We start from the raw sequence: 19,670 nt of genomic DNA on the forward strand, positions 1-19,670 counted from the left end.
TCTTATTTGGAGGAAGATACAACTCCTTGGCTAAATTTTCTGTCTAAGCTGAGTTCTGACAGAGACTTTCTCCTTGACCATACTTTAGTTAGCCTCCTTAGAACCCTCTTGTCTCTAAGGCCTCAACCCTGTCCATGTCAGTCTTTGTTGAGTCTAGTTTTAGCAAGAATCCTGCTAAGTCAGTTCCCATTTTGTCATAAAAGCTCCTTAGGAAAGGGACTGTACTGGTTGGCTTTTTCCTGTAGTTTCTAACAATATTGACTTGTACCTAACCTTTGCATATAGATGTTTGCTAATGATTTGTTGAGTTGATTAATATTAACTGAGCATTTACTATCTACTATGTACTACGTACTGTGCTAGGTGCTAGGGACACAATGATGAACAACAGACATGATCCTTATCTCAGAACTTGCAGACTTGAAACCAAAACCTATTTCTATTACCTCAGTCATTAAAAGAAAACTTCCAGTTTTTTATGTGCAGTATAATATAACTGGACAAAGTTTCTGAAAAGCTGTTCCATATCATTTTTGTATGGGGTATGGTTATAATAAGTAAATGAATCTGTTCGTTTCAACAAAGCTGCTTCTCAAGATAACCATCAAGACTAAGCCTTACTTGGTTAGCATATAATCAGAAGGCAGGAGAGGTAGGACTTTTCCAAGCAAGGGACAGAGTACTGCAAGGACTTTCCAATAAGCTCATGTGAATTTTGCATTGCCTTGTATTTCCAAGTAAGAGACCTGGTTGTTTGAACATATCCCGGGTATGGAGGTAATATAGCAAAGTAATTAAGAATGTGAACACTGGAGCCAGAATGCTTGGGTTTGAATCCTGGTTCTGGTTCCGAAACCCAAGTTCAGCTACCTGTCACTCAAAAGGCCACTACCCAAGAGATGAGTTTTGACTAGAAAGGAATATGAACTTTATTCGGGAGCCTGGCCACCTGGGGAGAAGGCAGATTCTTGTCCAAAGGCCAACTCCAAGGTTTCTGCCTGGCCCAGAGATTTTTAAAGGGGTTTAATCCGTTAAGGGAGTACAGTGATCTGTAACATTTCTTGATGCAGATTTGATGATGCCACCTACAGAGTTATCTTGGTACTCAGAGGTTGTGTAAGAAGTTCTGGTTCCTTGATGCCCAGGGGTGATTGTGCAAGAAGGTCTGGTTCTTTGGTGCCCAGGGGTGATTGTACAAGGTCTGGTTCCTTGGTACCTGGAGGTGGTTGTGCAAGAGTATTCTGTTATTTCTGCAAAGGAGGGAAAGGTCTTCAGATACACAAAGGGAGGTGAGTAAAGTCATTATGTGACCTTAAAAAGAAAAAAAAAAAACGTTTTGCTAAAAGATTACTGGGCTGATCAGAAAGCCAAGGAGGCTTCAAGGAGTCTTGCTGGCCTCTATGGCCTGGGAACATTCTGATCCTTCATTCCTCAAGGCCAGTAGTCTGCAAATCTCAAAGAAAGTAAATTAGTTGTGTTACAGTTCAAGGGCTTTAAGTCAGCAAGCAAGGAGTGTGTTAATTTGAAGCGAGTTAAACCTAAGACCAGCTGGAGTGTTGTTACCAGGCTATCAGAGCAAAAGCTTGTTCATTATTGTACTTTCAGTCACCATGGAAGTGCCCAGCATATAATGTTCAGTGTTTGTTAGGTTAATCCAAAGTGAATATTGAATTTTCAGGGGACTTGATAAACCAGAAGTGTATTTTTTTGTGCTACAAAACAGTGTGGCATATTTGTAAAATATGTGGGACGTCTTTAGTATCATCTTGAAAAATCAATATACAAAAAATATTACATTAATAATTGAATTTCCAAGATTGCTGGATATAAGGTCAATATTCAAAAATCAATTGTATTGCTTCATACGAGTAGCAAACACATACTTAGGAATGTTCATACACTACTGGTGGGAGTATAGGTTGTACAGTCACCTCGGAACACTGACAGGGTTCACTACAGCTGAGCAGACTTACCCTGTGGTCAAGCAGTTACTCTTCTAGGTTTATATCCAACAGGAACATGTGCACGTGTGCACCAAAAATCATGTGCGAAGAATACTCGTGGCTGCGTTATTTGAAAGGGCTAATAACTAGAAACAGCCCACATGTCTGTCACCAATGGAATGAGTCAATGAATTGTGGCTTCTTCACATGGTGGATATGAAAAACCGATCAAACTACAGCTATACACAACATATGGGTGGATGAATCTCAAACACATGAAGGAACCCAATCCCAAAAGAATACATCCTGGGTGCTTCTACTTACATAAAGCTCCCAAAACAGGCAAAATTCTATGTTGCTACAATCAGGGTACCGGTTACCTTTGAAGAAGTAGAAGATAGATACCAGGGGGACTCCCGAGGTTCTAGTCATGTTCTGTTTCTTGATTGAGCTGGACATTTATGTATTTTAAGTTTATTTATTTTGAGAGAGAGAGAAAGCGCATGGATAAGCACAAGCAGGGGGAGGAGCAGAGAGAGAGAAGAGAGAGAATCCCAAGCAGGCTCCATGTGCTGTCAGCGCAAAGCCCGATGTGGGCCTCGAACTCACGAACTGTGAGATTATGACCTGAGCTGAAATCAAGGGTCGGACGGTTAACTGACGGAGCCACACAGCACTCCACTTGTGTACTTTTTTGTACTTGTGTTATACTTACATTATAAGAAGCTTAAAAATATGTACAAGGTTGTTATGTACTGAATTATTTAAAATGTGTGTTTATTTTCGAGAGAGATCTGAGCAGGGGAGGGGCACAGAGAGAGGGGCACAGACGATCTGAAGCAGGCTCTGCGCTGCCAGCGGTGAGCCCGATGTGGGGCTTGAAATCACGAACAGTGAGATCATGACCTGACCTGAGCTGAAGTTGGACACTCAAATGACTGAGCCACCCAGCTACCCCTATTATGTACTGAACTTTTATATATCATTGCTTAAACTTAAAAGTGGTAACATGTGATTATTTTAAATGAGATTGAAGCAGATATCTTAGAATGTATACATACTTCAGCATACATATTTGAATGTATACCTGCCTCAAAAAAAGGTACCCCACCTAGACTCCCACTCCCCCTCCTTTTTTTTTTTTTTTTTTTGGTACACCTAGCTAGTCTCCCACGCCCCTCCCTTTGTTTTGGTTCAGTATCTGTCTTGTACTCTTACTTGTCATTTACTTACAGAATTGTATTCTTGGCAAACAAGATAGTACCATATTCAGTGTAGCTTTCCTGTATTTAAATCTAGTTATTTCTCTCATACAACTTTTAAGTTATCAGAAAGAATTAAGCTTACAACTGTGTATATAAATATGATCCTAATTTCTCTGTCGTCATCTCTATACATGTATATAAAACTTGAAGGATATATGCTATAAGCAAACTTTTTTATGAGAAGCAGATGATAGACTTTTATTTCTGCTTTTACACTTTAATATTTGAATTTTTTACAATGAGCACGGATCACTTTTTTTAGCTTAAAAAGATATAGTTTTAAAGCCTTAAGTAAAAAAACAGATCTTAGTTATTCCTGGAAGTAGAAAGGCCTCAGCCATTTTTTCTTGTATTACTTACTTATTCTTACTTATTAAAAATTTATAAAGCCAATCAGTCCAATATTGTCAAGAAAAACTTCAATAATATGTATCTTTTAACTTTCTATTTAATATAATCACTTAGATAAGACGTAAAACTTTGACTTATATGGTTTTACTCTTTTCCCAAATTTTCCATAATAAGCAATATTACTTTTACAGTAAAGAGTATTTAAGGTGGGCAAATCTTTATTATTTCAATTTTTGCTTATGAGGTTGATATATTGTGGTTTTTAAGGCTTTTCTCCACAATGTTTATTGTTCTTTTGTGCCAATTTGGAAGGGAAAAGCCACAGTAGTAGCTTTATAAAGTTATTTTGCGGGATGCCTATTTTTCTGATGGTATTATTTGCAGTTGCTAAAAATATACACAATAGCTCTTGAGGAAAATGCAAACCGCTAGAATATGGTTTTTTGAGTAGTACATTTTTCTTTGCAAAGTCAAGGCCTTTCACTCATGCACATGCTCCCATGGGTATGTTAACCTCCCTCTACTTCCTCTCCAAATTTCCTAATTGCATTTTTAGATTGTATAATTGTATTTGTCCTTTGTATATGTAAATATACAAACTATTTTAAAATAAATTTCTTTTGGTAGCTGATTAATTTTATTCATTTCAAATGGATGGTGATAAGAGGTCACAGGTCTTATAAATATCCCTGGAAATTAGGAAATTAGATCTTGCCCTTTTGACTAGATTCACTAACAGGGAAACTGCTTAGCTTTCACCCTCCTTCTGCAAAGTGTTTTGAAGAACTTAGCTTAAGTGAATAAAATCTGAAAATTTGAGGCTTATTTTTCTTTAAAAATATAAACGGAGTGTTAGTATTTGTCAGACAATTAAGAGCTAAAATCTAAGGGCTTTGGTTGTAGTTCTTTTGCTGCTGATTAGGTATTCCTCGGTGGTGATTAGTGAATGTACAAATGCAATCATTCGGTAGGGCTTAATCACTCATATGAGAGAGAAGTTAGTTACCCAGAAAGAGAAATTGAAGCTTGTGTAACTTCCATTAGTCCTTATTTTTTTAATAGAAAAAAAAAAAGAAGGAAAATTTTGGCTAAATTAGGAGTATTGGGTCATGGAAGATAAATTGTGGTTTAAAAGAAATAGAGAACCTCGGTAAATATACTCACATGAACACATTGCAGTACTATTTATTATATTGCCTGCACTACAGGTGGCTTATGAAAACCTGGACAGATTTCCTTCAGAGAGACAGAGAATGAAGTGCTACCTAAACAAGTTGTCTCCTTTTTGTACTGGATGGCTGAACCCCCACAATTGCAGGATGGGCAAGGAGAGGAAGTGCCTGTTTTCCCAAGTTTAGCACATTACTCAAAGTTGAGAAGCCATCTGAGGCAAGAGGAGAGTCCATGTATTTGACAATACCATATTCCTTTCTGGTTAGGTGGGTTATGGGGCTTGAGTCCTGAGAGTGAGACCTGGGGAGTGGATTTGAGCAACTTGGAATGGCAAGTTAGGGATGTCTGTGTGGGGAGGCCAACTGGCTGCATGAGTCTAGCATTGTAGGGTGGTATGACTTTGTTAGGGTCAGGGCTTGTTCGCCACAGGTAGAGTTCAAAAGCTCAGCTTTGAAGACTTCCCCAGGGGAATACCTTCTTCTTGTGGACATAAAATAATCCCTAAACAAACTCACAATTGCTGACATATAAATCAAAATACTCCAGCCTTCTAGCTCAGATTTCTGGGTTATTCCTAAGGTGACCAGGACTGTCCTGGTGTTAGCACCCAAAGTCCTGCATCCAGAAAAGCCTATCAGTCTTGCAGAAGCCCCTCAGTCCCAGGGGGATTGTTGATTACCCTATCTTACTCTCTTGAGCCACTTAGCAGCTGCAGCATAGGAGGAGGAGAAATGTATTCTCATTACCACTGTGTACAATCTCTTGCCTATAGTGCTGATGATAAACAGCCCTCAGCTCTTGGATAGCAGTTCAACCCAGGATGCAATTTCAGAGAAGAATGTTGCTACATTTCCAGCATGCCCAGATATGACTGTTGTGATTATCTACTGCTGTGTAACTAATGACTGAAAAACCTAGAGGCTTAAGATAATATTGCTTCATTATCTTTCCTGGTTTCTGTGGATCAGGGATTTGAGAAAAGCTCAGCTGGCAATTCTGGCTCCTTTAGTACCATAGTGACAACAACTGAACAGCTGGATCAGACACCTCTGTCTTCCTGTCCTCTCAGGGTCTCTCCAGGTCACGTCTCTGTATGGGCTGCTATAAGCTCTCTCTGGCATGCTTGCCTTCAGGTAGTTTGATGCTTACCTAGCAGGTCAGGGTTCCAGAGCAAGTGTCCCAGCTAACAAGGAAGAAGCTGCCTTGAAGGTCACATCAGATATTATCGCATAGCATCATCTTATCGTAGTCACAAGATTCAGGGGACAGGGAGCATACCCCCTACTTCTTGATGGTTGGAATATCAACATCCCAATATTTTGGGATGGAGAGACAGTTGCAGCCATCTTTGGAAAATACAGTTTGCCACAATTACCTTGGCCCCCAAAAAGCAGTTTTTCACTAGTAAAAGTAATGAAGTTGTTAAAATATGATTTTTTCCTCATGAATTTTCATAGAGCAGTTTTCATTTTGGATGAAAACAAAAAGTTCAACGTGTAAATGTTTCTTGATTTGTTCTGAAAACCCTTGCTCACCATTGTTCTACTGGAGTGTGTGTGTGTGTGTGTGTGTGTGTGTGTGTGTGTGTGTGTATAAAATATATATTTGTCCCCTCTTCCCCCTTAAAAGAAAGCCAGTTGACCAAGATAGGTGTAGCAAAAGTTCATAAGCTTCTAGAGTAGGAGTTTCAGGGTGTGTGTGTGTGTGTGTGTGTGTGTGTGTGTGTGTGTGTGTGTGATGAGTTTCCATGCACATTTGCAACCTGGGGTAATGGAGAGGAAAGAATAGGGAGAATAGAAGAATGGGACTCAGGGTGAAGGAAGGTATCTACTGGAAAGCACTCTAATGACATTGATGACTGGAAAGGGGACTAATAAGGGACAAGGGCAGTGGCAGTCATTTGGAAGTGAAGGTCAGGTATACATACAGCATCACTTTAATATGATCATTTGCTTTAAATTGTGGATACTAATGTTCTGGCCCAACTCTCTCCCTTTGTGGTGCTGGAGACCCATGAGTTATTCTTTTTGATAGCCTGTAGCTCCTTATTTCCTGGTAACAGAAGTTGGGATTTAAAAATTTTTAATGAGGGGCGCCTGGGTGGCTCAGTCGGTCAAGTGTCTGATTTCAGCTAAGGTCATGATCCATGAGTTCAAGCCCCACGTTGGGCACTGTGCTGACAGCTCAGAGCCTGGAACCGGCTTCAGATTCTGTGTCTCCCTCTCTTCTCTCTCTGCCCCTTCCCAACTTGTGCGCATGCTCTCTCTGTATCAAAAATAAATAACCTAAACAAATTTTTTAAATTAAAAAAAATAAAATTATAAAAAAACTTTTAATTAAAAAATTAATTTTTTTTAATGGAATGCAGTTATGTGGGGAGTTTGCGGATAGCACTGTTTTAGCAAACTTTCAGAAAGGCATGCTGCAAATCTTAACTTTCTTGAACTGATTTTTTGGGGGCTTGATATATACTTAATATTCAACTTTTATGAATCTTCCATGACTTATATTGTTTTGTCCTAAACTCATTGTTTTATTGAGGAAAAATTTTAAAAATTTTAAGAAAGGAAAAGGATAGCAGAGAGATCATAATTCTAAGGCACCACTTGTTTAAGAAGATATTTATGTGTTTGGATTGTAGGAATACTGTAAGACTGTCCAGCTAGATTCTGGGATAGATTACCGGAAAAGGGAACTTCCTGCTGCAGGAAAACTCTACTATCTGTAAGTTTCTTAAGTTCAATTTTCTAAATTTATTATCTAATAATCAGGAAAAGATGAGAAAAATAAGCAGGGTAATTATTAAAGCCTGAAAGGCTAGTTCTGAAGCCTGTGATTTTTAAAATAGAAAATGTTATAATGTTAACTTCTTTAAACTGTGTTTTTTGCCATCCACATTTGCATGATTTATAATGTGTGATTGGATGAAACCCTAATTAGTTTTTTGGGGAGGAGTGATGACAGATGGTTAGGAAGTAATGAGAATCCTCTTATGAGACTCTGGTATTAAGAGAACATCTTTATTGTGTGAAAGTAATTAATTATTTGTGGATATCTCCTGACAAATGTGCCATTTCTTTTCCCCAAAAATTGTTGTTTTATTTTGTTGGACAATCTGTTTGTATTTATCATTGTTGATTGACTTCCATGCACAACTATGTAAAACATATATACACAAGTAAAATCAGGATATATTTTATCTTTTGAAAACTAAGACTTTCCTGAGTAGGGGCAATTTATAATAATAGATGCATTCAGCATGTGCTATTAATGCTGGGAAACAAATACTTGGTTTTATTTTTATTATTATTATTTTTTAATTTTTTTAATGTTTATTTATTTTTGAGACAGAGAGAGACACAGCATGAGCAGGGAAGGGGCAGAGAGAGAGAGGGAGACACAAAATGTGAAGCAGGTCCAGGCTCTGAGCTGTTAGCACTAGAGCCCGACGCCGGGCTCGAACTCATGAACTGTGAGATCTTGACCTGAGCCGAAGTCGGACGCTTAACCGACTGAGCCACCCAGGTGCCCCACAAATACTTGTTTTTTTTTTTTTTTTTTAATGTTTATTTTTGAGACAGAGAGAGACAGAGAATGAACGGGGGAGGGTCAGAGAGAGAGGGAGACACAGAATCCGAAGCAGGATCCAGGCTCTGAGCTGTCAGCACAGAGCCCGACGCGGGGCTTGAACCCACAGACTCTGAGATCATGACCTGAGCTGAAGTCGGACGCTTAACCGACTGAGCCACCCAGGCGCCCCACAAATACTTGGTTTTAAAATGTCATTTGTGAGAACCCGACAAGGGACAACTGCTTTACAAACATAAACTGTTGTTTAGTGCAGGCCACCAGTGTTTGGCACACAGTGGGTTTTCAAAAAACAGATCTGTCTGAGGGCTAATTGTGATTTAACTCAAAGGCATGTTTCTCTTCATTTAAATTTTGATGACAATGTGTATATGAGAGGTTCAGAAAAGTTCTTGTCTCTGCCACCTTGTAAGCAGAAGTACTTTACTGTTTTTGAAGTAGAAATTAGCTGGAAAAATCACATAATTAAAATTGCATACTTTACAGTGTACTAAGGGGAACTATTTCAGTTTATTATTCAGATTCTGATGATTATTATAGGAGGTTCTTCATGTGCCCTTAAGTACTTTGTCTTTAAAGTACTTTATAATTTTTAAAAATTCTTAACAGCACTTTTTTTTCTGCTTTAACTTGGACCTTTTTCCCCCCTCTGTTTCTTTCATGTTTGTGTTTTCTGGTTTTTAAATTTTTCTGATATTTGCAATCTTTCCCTAGTTCCTTGCTATCTATTTCGTGATATTCCAGATTGTGTGGTACTTAGAAATTAGTATCGTATTATTCTCTGCATTCTTTTTCAAAGGAGGTAATCCTTGTTCCCTGTTTTCCTACAAAATGTATCCTTATGTGGAAGAATTAAAGCATTTTCCTAATGGGGAATTCCTTAGGTAAGAGTCTAAATCATGAAATTTGTTTATGCTAGAGAGGTCTTGGTGGAATTGACAGGAGGTGGAAAGCTGGTTTTATTTGGAGTGTGGCCATTTTCTCTCTGACCTTCTCTCTAAGGCTGCCTCTTCCTTTTCCTGATGAAATACAGTTTTAACACAATGAAATTCAGGTTTGTACTTAAAACATACATTGGAAGAAAACAATATCTAACAATGTCTCAGAGTCCAGGAATGAAACTCTGGATCAACTTTCTTAAAAATATATAAATTCATTTAATCCTCAGGGAAGGTAGATTTTGTTCATGCATTTATTATCAAAAGGACTTCACCATAATCTGATAACCAAAAATAAAGAGTCTAGAGGCACACCTCACTCAGAGGGTGAGGCAGATATGTGTTCCTGAGGAGAATCAGGAATTAAAATCATCCCAGAAGTGGGAGAATAATATTTGATACCAAGACAGGGTGCTGGGAATGTAATTTATATTGTTTCACATGAGCCCTTATGTAGTACTTCTTTCATGACAGAGTAAAAGAAAATTTCCTAGGGTCATGTTAACATTTCTGATTTAATTAGGTTTCTTTTGATCTTGTTCCTTTTTGCTTTTAATTAAAAACATTTTTTTTAAATGTTTATTTTTGAGAGACAGAGAGAGCATGAGTGGGGAAAGGGCAGAGAGAGAGGGAGACACAGAATCCGAAGCAAGCTCTAGGCTCTGAGCCTGTCAACACAGAGCCTGACATGGGACTCGAACCCATAAGCTGTGAGATCATGACCTGAGCCAAAGTCGGATGTTCAACCACCTGAGCCACCCAGGCGTCCCACTTTTGATGTTGTTCTTATAGGGAAACTTATTAATTTCCCACATAACAGGGTTTTTTTTATTTTATTTTTTTAATTCTTTTCTTTCTTTCTTTCTTTCTTTTTCTTTCTTTCTTTCTTTCTTTCTTTCTTTCTTTCTTTCTTTCTTTCTTTCCTTATTTTTTAATTTTATTTTTAATTTTTTAAAATTTACATCCAAATTAGTTCCCACATAGCAGGTTTTTAATGTACCATGCTATATATTGTCCTATTATAGCATGTGTTTCTCTTTATTACCCTCTCTGAACATCTGGTACTCATTCCTATATATGCAAGTTCAGACTCCTCCTCTGTCAATCTCACTGGCCCCCCAACTGCCTAAAAAGAAAAACAGAATTCTAGCTTCCCTCCAGGGGAACACCAAGCACTGTCTCAGAATTTCATACAAGCAAAATCCTATATATAATTTTTAATTGAATAGAAATATTCATTAATTTAGTATTTTATTAGTCTAACTTTCAAAAAGCTGATTCAGAATGTCCTCAAACAAACACAATCCACATAATACCAAGAATTACCAGAGATTTTAAAAACTATCCCAAAAGTTGACATGGAACACTTTTTAATATATATGTTTTTAAGTTTATTTTTTATTTATTTTGATAGAAATATAGAGAACAATCAGGGGAGGGGCAGAGAGAGAGAGGGGGAGACAAAATACCAAGCAGACCCCGCTCTGTCAGCACAGATCCCGTCGTGGGGCTCAAAGTCACGAACCATGAGATCATGACCTGAGCTGAAACCAAGAGTCAGATGCTTAACGGACTGAGCCCCCCAGGCACCCCTGACATGGAACACTTTTTATGGTTCATAATATTGTCTGGGTTACACAAGAACTAATTCCTGTAAGACATTATGTGTTTGTATGTAATCTATTTCAGTTGTAGTTTTATATCACATTAAATGTAGAAATCTTCCAGTACCTTTATAAATAAGTTCCAGATGTTTTGGACCCATCCAAAGAAGTTTTTAATCTTCTATAAAATAAACTCAGAAACTTTAAATTTAGCAAGTTACAAATGATAGGAAGCTGAGTCCAGATATATGAACTTTTGCAGAAATTAAAACACCTGTGGTTGTCCCAAGTTTTCATTGTGTGAGAATTGCATGCTTACCCCAGAGATGAGCACAAAGCCATTCTCTTCCTGGTTACTTGGTGGATTGGGCTCAATAGGAATCCCATGTGTGGAATATGGTCTGCCAAAATCCAAACAGGCCGACTAAGCATTGGGCTTCCTGTTTGTATTTGGGTGGGGGCTTAGGCCAGTAATGTTTTTGAACTGCCTGGTATTTACCAAGGGTGGCCCTATCCCATGCCTTCCAGAGAATTTTAGTGCTTCAGATTAGCTCTCTGCTTAGGAGCTAGCGACAGTGAGGTTATCATTTTTTATATGCAACGAGCATCTCTTTTCAGACAGGAAACACCACTGCCGAGGGGTACATGGGATGCTGCCCCAGGCTATTTTGCTGTCACTTCTGTGAGGAGTCAACGGTTTTTCATGGCTAGAGAAGGTCAGATCATGTTCGACTCCCTCATTCTTTCTCTCTTTTGCTTTTTTCACTCAGGAACTGAGTAGTATAGATTCTTTTTTCTAAGTCTGTTGAAGAAACTAGGGTTGGGAGTGGCGAGTGGGTTCCTATTCAAACATCATATCTTTGTCACACTCACGTACAAACACCCCACCCCCAGCACAGAGGCCATGGCCTCAGTAGAAGACTCTAAACTGAACCAAAAGGGGTGGGGAGAAAGTAACGGGTCTGGAATTTGATTTTATCCTACTTAACGGCTAATACGTTTGCCTGGTATGGTTTCGTGGATGCTGACAGAAGATACTAGAGGCCGGTTCAGAGACAAAGGATTTTACTGCCCTTGTCATAGAGAGCATGTTGTGTGTTGGTTAGTGCCCTCCTTGCCCTGTAGTCCCATTGTGGGGAGCATGGGGAATTTTGCCAAGGGCCCAGATAAATACCTGTTTAGGCAGTGAACTGTATTATAGTAGAGGAACTCTGAGCTTGGAGAACCTACCATGTTATAACCAGAAGTAAGCAAGCCTGTTTTTTGTGTCAAGGGAGACATTGCCTCATTTCTTAAGGTTTCTCGTGCCAAACACAACCTTGAGAAATGTTCAGGGCCTCGCATTCTTGGTGTGCTTAGCAAAATGTACAGGTGAGTGAGAGACCCGTGGAGGACCGTTCCTCCCAATAGGGGACATTAACCAGACTTTTAACCTTAAAGAAGGTAGGCTTTCTCCCTTCATTTCTTTTGGCTCCTATCCACCAAATCATCCACTACTTCTAGAAATTATAGCTAACCACATTATTCACTTATTTAATATTTTAATTAAATTGTCTCAAAACCATCTCACTTTCATGTTTATGGGAGCTATGGATCATATTGAAATGATGAAAAATATGTTACAACTTTTAGGCAAAGCCCAAATATTCACATATTTTTTACCTGGCTTAATATAGTACATGTATTTATCTTTCTTTTGAACTTATTTCGAAAAGAAGTTTCTTCTTTTACCAATAGACATTTCATGACTCAAGTACTCTTAATCTCCCGCTTGGGAAATATTTATCCCAAATAGAAAATAATTTTTGAGAATATATTTTGAACATTAAAAAAAAAAAAAGAGTTTGCCACCCCAAACCACACAGCTTTAAGGTTACAGCTCTGTTTGAGGGAGAAGGGTCTGTGAAAACAAAGACTGATGCTCACACATGTTAAAACATACTTCCCTGCGATTAAAAACTTCATATTTCTTGCCTGTGATAGTCCCTACACACATTCTTCCCTCAACTGAGAGAACCAGATCAGTGAAAACTGAAAACATTTCTTAGCTCTGTTGTCATATCTTTTCATGCCTACAATTTTGGCAGAGAGCTCTCTTCTGTCTGGGAAGTTGCCACCTTCTACTTCACGGTCTCTAGGACATCCTGGGACCTTCTCCTCATTCCCCATCATTACCATTCCAGGTGTCTCTGTCCCGGACATTGGAATTTACAGTGTCAGTCTTAGTTTTTCTTACCAGGTTAGAGTACCAACCCAGTCATTTCCTGTTCCAATTCCCACTGAAGACCCTCTAAAACATCTGCCAATAGAAGCAATGTAAAAACTGTTAAGTCTAGCTCCTTTCCTTTTAGACGGTAATTTGTTTCAGTTTCATGTACCTGACTGCCCAGAGTCCCAATAGCAGGCTGTGTACATCTCTCTTTGAAACAGTTTTTCTCTCATCATCTGTAAGTTTTTATAGTCCAGTGCCAGATATGGGCCCACTGTATTCTTTTCCCTTTAGTTCCCTGAATACTCTTCACGTGTCTTTTAGAGTCTTCTACATTCATATTATTCCTACTTCCGACACTAGTTTTCATGGTGTCACAATGGAGTATTGATAGTATTGAAGGGAAAACACTACATAGTTCAAGAATATAACATTTGTTTAGTGGCAAAGGCTACAGAAACATATCCACGTGGTGATAGTTGCACAAAAACAGAGGATGACATAGCATATTCTCATTTGAAGTTGTAAGTTTTTCTGACACGTGAGGGCCCAGTAGCTGACAAGGACAAAGATCCCATCAGGTCACCTTTGTCATTCTTGGGTTGGTAGGTGGGGGGGGGGTGGGGGAGAAGGGAGGCTTACACCCTCCTGGTGAATCCTGACTGTTGTGGAGACTCTGGCTATTGTACAAAGCTGCTCACCAGGTACAGCGACCAAGTGCAAACTCCAGGATATGCCTGAATGTTCACTGTCAATCAGTGTGAATCAAAGCTCAGTTTCTAATCTTTCATCAAGACCAGACACTAGGCCTTCCCGAAATCTGTTCCTTAAAGGGTAAGGAACAGAATTTCTCCCTCTGGCAGTTAGAGAAACTACCTTCATGGGGTTAAGATTGTTGATGTGGCTAATCCTTAAGCCTGGGGAAGGGAAGAAGATGGTTGGGACATTTTTGATGTTTACAGATTAAACTTTATTCCTTTGTAGCATGATAACACAGAACATATCGGTTTATACACTTATGAGGTCATCATATTCATGAACTAAAATATTTACAGATAGAATAATACAATGTGTGGGATTTGCTTCAGAATAATCCAAGGTGAGAGAATTATGGGAGGGAAGTGGTTTAGATGAAACAACATTGGCTATGAGTTGAGTGGGTGATTGTTTATGTTGAGTTTATTATACTACTCTCTCTATATGTGTATATGTGTGAAATTTTCCATTATAAAGTTTTTTTTTAAAAAGATACAGAATCTTATCTTTTCTGATCATACTAGCAGGAATTTTATTAATTCTTTTGATTCTAAAGAAACAGCTTTTGTTATATTGATTTTCTCCATTGCTTTCTGTTTTCTATTTCATTGATTTTGGCACTTCTCTTTATTATTAATTTTATTCTGCTTAGTTTGGATTTAATTTGCTTTTCTTTTTCTAGTTTTTAAAGATAGAAATTTAAGTCCTTGATTTTAAAACTTTGTCCTTTTTTTCAGTTTTTTATTATTTATTTTGAGAGTGAGAGAGAGTGTGCATATGCGCATGAACGGGAGAGGGACGGAGAGAGAGGGAGAAAGAATCCTAAGCAGGCTCCACACTGTCAGCGTGGAGCCTTATGGAGGGCTTCATCTTATGAACCTGGAGATCATGACCAGAACCAAAATCAAGAGTTGACTGCTTAACCAACTGAGCCACCCAGGCACCCCCTGCTCTTTAAAAAAATTTTTTTTTCAACGTTTATTTATTTTTGGGACAGAGAGAGACAGAGCATGAACGGGGGAGGGGCAGAGAGAGAGGGAGACACAGAATCGGAAACAGGCTCCAGGCTCTGAGCCATCAGCCCAGAGCCTGACGCGGGGCTCGAGCTCACGGACCGCGAGATCGTGACCTGGCTGAAGTCGGACGCTTAACCGACTGCGCCACCCAGGCGCCCCCCCCTGCTCTTTTTATATAGCATTTTAATGCTATAAATTTTCTTCTGAGTACTATATTAATTGCATGTCATACATTTCAGTATGTCCTGTTTTCCCTTGTGATTTATTCTTTGACCCATGGATTGTTTTAAAATGTGTTGTTTAGCTTTCAAACATTTGATGATTTTTCTATACATATGTTGATTGCCTTTTCTTTTCTTTGTTTTTCTCCTTCCCCTTTCTTTTTATTTTTTTAAAGTTTTTACTTAAATTACAGTTAACATACAGTGTAATATTAGTTTCAGGTGTATAATATAGTGATTCAACACTTCATACAACATTTGGTGCTCCATTCTAACTAATTCTTTTTTGTTTTGTTTTTTGTTTCTTTTTGACTTATGTTTTTTAATTTATTAATTTTAAAAAGCAGTAAGAGCAATTAAAGTAGTTACTGTAACATATACTTAATATAACATCCACAAAGATGATAACATTAGGATTTTTTTAAATCCAAGTTAGTTAACATATATGTAACTATGATTTCAGGAATAGAATTTAGTGATTCATCGCTTACATTTAACACCCAGTGCTCATCCCAACAAGTGCCCCCCTTAATGCCTCTCGTCCATTTATCCTATCCCATCCTCTCACACAACACCCCACCAGCAACCCTCGATTTGTTCTCTGTATTTAAGAGTCTCTTATAGTTTGCCTCCCTGTCTTTTTTTAATCTTGTTTTTGCTTCCCTTCCCCCATGGTCATCTGTTTTGTTTCTTAAATTCCACATATGAGTGAAATCTTATGTTTGTCTTTCTCTGATTTATTTCGCTTAGCATATTACACTCTAGTTCCATCCACATTGTTGCAAATGGCAAGATTTCAGTCTTTTTGATTGCTGAGTAATATTCCAGTGTGTGTGTGTGTGTGTGTATGTGTGTGTGTGTGTGTGTGTGTAGGTATTTATCCATTCATTAGTCTATGGACATTTGGGCTCTTTTTGTACTTTGGCTATTGTTGATAGTGCTACTATAAACACTGGGGTGCATATGCCCCTTCAAATCAACACTCCTGTATCCTTTGGATAAATACCTAGTAATGCAATTACTGGGTCATAGGGTAGTTCTATTTTTACCTTTTTGAGGAAACTCCATACTGTTGTCCAGAGTGGCTGCACCAGTTTGCATTCCCACCAGCAGTTGATTGCCTATTCTATAAATCTTGCTCTGAAGTCTATGCTTAGTATCAGTGTAGCCACTTCAGCTTTTTAAAATTAGCATTTATGTGATCTGTCTTTTCCCATCCTTGTCTTGCAACCTGTCTGTCTCATTATACTTAAAATGGTTTCTTGTAAGCAATACATGGTAGGGAATTTATTTTTTATGTAATCTGACATTCTCTTTCTTTTTTTTTTTAATGTTTATTTTTGAGAAAGAGAGAGCACAAGTGGGGCAGGGGCAGAGAGGGAGAGAGAGAGAGAGGGGGAGAGAGAGAGAGAGAGAGAGAGAGAGAGAGAGAGAGAGAGAGAATCCCAAGCAGGCTCCATGCTGTCAGTGCAGAGCCCAATGTGGGGTTTGATCTCACAAACCTGTGAGATCATGATCTGAACCAAAACCGAGAGTCACATGCTTGACTGAGCCACACAGGTGCCCTGACATTCTCTTTCTTTAATGAGGTTGTTTAAATCATTTACATTTAATGTGATTATTGCTATGGTTGGGTTTAAATATGCCATTTATTTTTTTCTGTTCTTCCCATTTACCTCTTTTTCTGACTTGTTTTATTTTTAAGATTCCATTTTATATCTTATATTAGCTTGTTTTTTTTTTTTTTTTGTGGTTGCTTCAGAGTTTAGAGTAAGTCAGACACTTAACCAACTGAGCCACCCAGGCGCCCCCAAAGTATTTTCTAATTTCTTTTTGATTTCTGTTTCTTTTCCCCACTTGTTTCATTTAGGAGTGTACAGTTTAATTTTCATATATTTGTGATTCCAAAATACCTTTCTGTTATTTCCAATTTACTCCATTGTGATTGAAAAACATACTTCATATAATTTAATCTCTTTTTTCTTTTTTTTTTTTAATTTTTTTTAATGTTTATTTATTTTTGAGACAGAGAGAGACAGAGCATGAATGGGGGAGGGGCAGAGAGAGAGGGAGACACAGAATCGGAAGCAGGCTCCAGGCTCTGAGCCATCAGCCCAGAGCCTGACGCGGGGCTCGAACTCACGAACCGTGAGATCGTGACCTGAGCCGAAGTCGGACGCTCAACCGACTGAGCCACCCAGGCGCCCCTAATCTCTTTTTTCTAATTAAAACATTTTTTAAAATGTTTATTTCCATGAGAGAGAGACAGAGTGTGAGAAGGGGAGGGGCAGAGAGAGAGACACACACAGAATGGAAAGCAGGCTCCAGGCTCTGAGCTGTCAGCACAGAGCCTGATGCAGGGCTCAAACCCATGAACCGTGAGATTGTGACCTGAGCTGAAGTCTGACATTTAACTGACTGGGCCACCCAGGCGCCCCTAATTTAACCTTTTTTTAATTATTAAGGCTTGCTTTATGGCCTAGGATATGATCTTTCCTTCAGAATGTGCCATATACACTTGAGAATAATGTGTATTCTGCTGTAATTGAGTGGATTGTTTGTATAGATGTATGTTAGGTTTAGTTAGTGTATATTGTATTCTAAGTTTTTCTTTTTTTTATGTTTATTTTTGAGAGAGAGAGAGAGAGAGAGAGAGAGAGAGAGAGAGAGAGAGAGAATGAACAGGGGAGGGACAGAGAGAGAGACACACACTGAATCTGAAGCAGGGTCCAGGCTCTGAACTGTCACCACAGAGCCTAACACGGGGCTCGAACTCACAAACTGCAAGATGATGACCTAGGCCAAAGTTGGACGCTTAACTGACTGAGCCACCTAGGCACCCCAGTTGTATTCTAAGTTTTATATTTCCTTTGATCTTCTGCTTAATTGTTGTATTCTTATTGAAAGTTGGGAGCGCCAGGCTGGCCCACTCTGTACATCATGTGACTCTTGATATTGGGGTTGTAAGTTCAAGCCCCACATTGGGTGTAGCGATTACTTAAAAATAAATCTTAATTAAAAGGTTGAAAAAAAAGTTGGATATTCAAGTCTCCCAACTATTATGCTACACTGTCTATTTCTCCCTTCACTTATGTCAGTTTTTGCCTCATATATTTTGGGGCTCAGTTGTTAGGTGCATATGTTTATAATTGTTATATTTATCCTTATGTATTGAAGTTTATCATTATGAAATTCCCTTTTAATCTCAAATCACATTTTTTGTTTTAAAGTCTGTGTTGTCTGGGGGCGCCTGGGTGGCTCAGTCAGTTAAGCGTCCGACTTCAGCTCAGGTCACAATCTCACGGTCCGTGAGTTCGAGCCCTGCATCAGGCTCTGGGCTGAAGGCTAAGAGCCTGGAGCCTGCTTCCGATTCTGTGTCTCCCTCTCTCTCTGCCCCTCCCCCGTTCATGCTCTGTCTCTCTCTGTCTCAAAAATAAATAAACGTTAAAACAAAAATAAAAAAATAAAGTCTGTGTTGTCTAATGTTAGTAGTGGTTGCTCTTGGTGTTGATAACGTTTTTTTTTTTTTCTTGTGTTTTTACTTTCAACCTAGTTGCATATTGAAACCTAAAGCATACCTCATATAGACAATATATTGTTGGATCTTGCTTTTTATTCATGCAGTCTCTGCCTTTCAACTGAACTGTTTAATCCATTCACAAGTTATAGTATTATTGATATAGTTGGATTTACACTTGCTCTTTTACTTTATGTTTCATGGCCTTTTTTGTTTGTTGGTTCTTCCTTTTACTGTTTTTACATTAAGTGAATATTTTTAGTGTAAATTTTAATCTTTTATTTTTTTCACTATTTTTTTGTATTTCTTTTAGTGAAGAACTATTTATCTCTGAGAAGTATAAAGTTTCATCAAACTGAAATGTCTCAAATTCAAAATGAAGCATTGTATGCTACTATATGTTTTGAGATTAAAAGGCCAATCATGGTAATAAGTCTGTATTCTCAGGCCACCTGTAGGAAAAAGTGCTCTATGGTGGAAGAATATAGTTGGTTCTCAAAAGTAGATGTACAATATCTTTCTTATAAGAACCCCTGTTGATATTTTATGAATAAGTAAGGCTCTGTGACATTATAAACTTATAATTGTATATTAGTAAGTAACAACAACTTTCTGCTTTATATCCTGTAGGACATCGGTAGGCTATTATGTCTGTTAAAATCACAAAATTGTCCTTTTTGACATAATTTAGATGTGCACTTGAATATTTATTAATCTTTTATTAACTTAGGGAGTACTGAATTAACAATTTCAAAGATTTGGAAATATTTGAAATACCTCCTAAAAAGTGGTATAGCAGCAAAAGAAGCTCATCTTGTATAGACTTCAGTATCAGATTCCATCAGTCAGCTCAGCATAACTGTTATCTTCCATTCTTTTATTGAATGGTAATTTGACAATAGCATATCACAGTGTTTATTTTCCGCAGGCCAGACAGGACCAGAATAGAGCTGACCCACCATTTCCAGCTAAACACACTGACAAAGTATTCAATTATATGGCTGTATTCATCTAGTAAAGTGTAAATAAGCTATATACACAATGTGTACACGAGTAAATTATATGTATGCTTATACCTGTAAAAGTACA

The 19,670-nt window shown here is 38.2% G+C and overlaps 1 protein-coding gene across 2 annotated transcripts in view; it reads left to right on the forward strand.

The window, feature by feature from the left end:
- Positions 1-19,670, forward strand: part of AFG1L (AFG1 like ATPase) — a 200,802-nt gene that overhangs the window by 134,064 nt on the left and 47,068 nt on the right. For both annotated transcript variants that reach the window (XM_006931927.5, XR_006598149.1), the window contains exon 9: positions 7,374-7,456. In XM_006931927.5, coding sequence (XP_006931989.3) covers positions 7,374-7,456 — 83 coding nt within the window. The remainder of the gene's footprint in view (positions 1-7,373; positions 7,457-19,670) is intronic.

This window comes from Felis catus, chromosome B2 (genome assembly GCF_018350175.1).
Source record: "Felis catus isolate Fca126 chromosome B2, F.catus_Fca126_mat1.0, whole genome shotgun sequence".
Lineage (NCBI taxonomy): Eukaryota > Metazoa > Chordata > Mammalia > Carnivora > Felidae > Felis > Felis catus.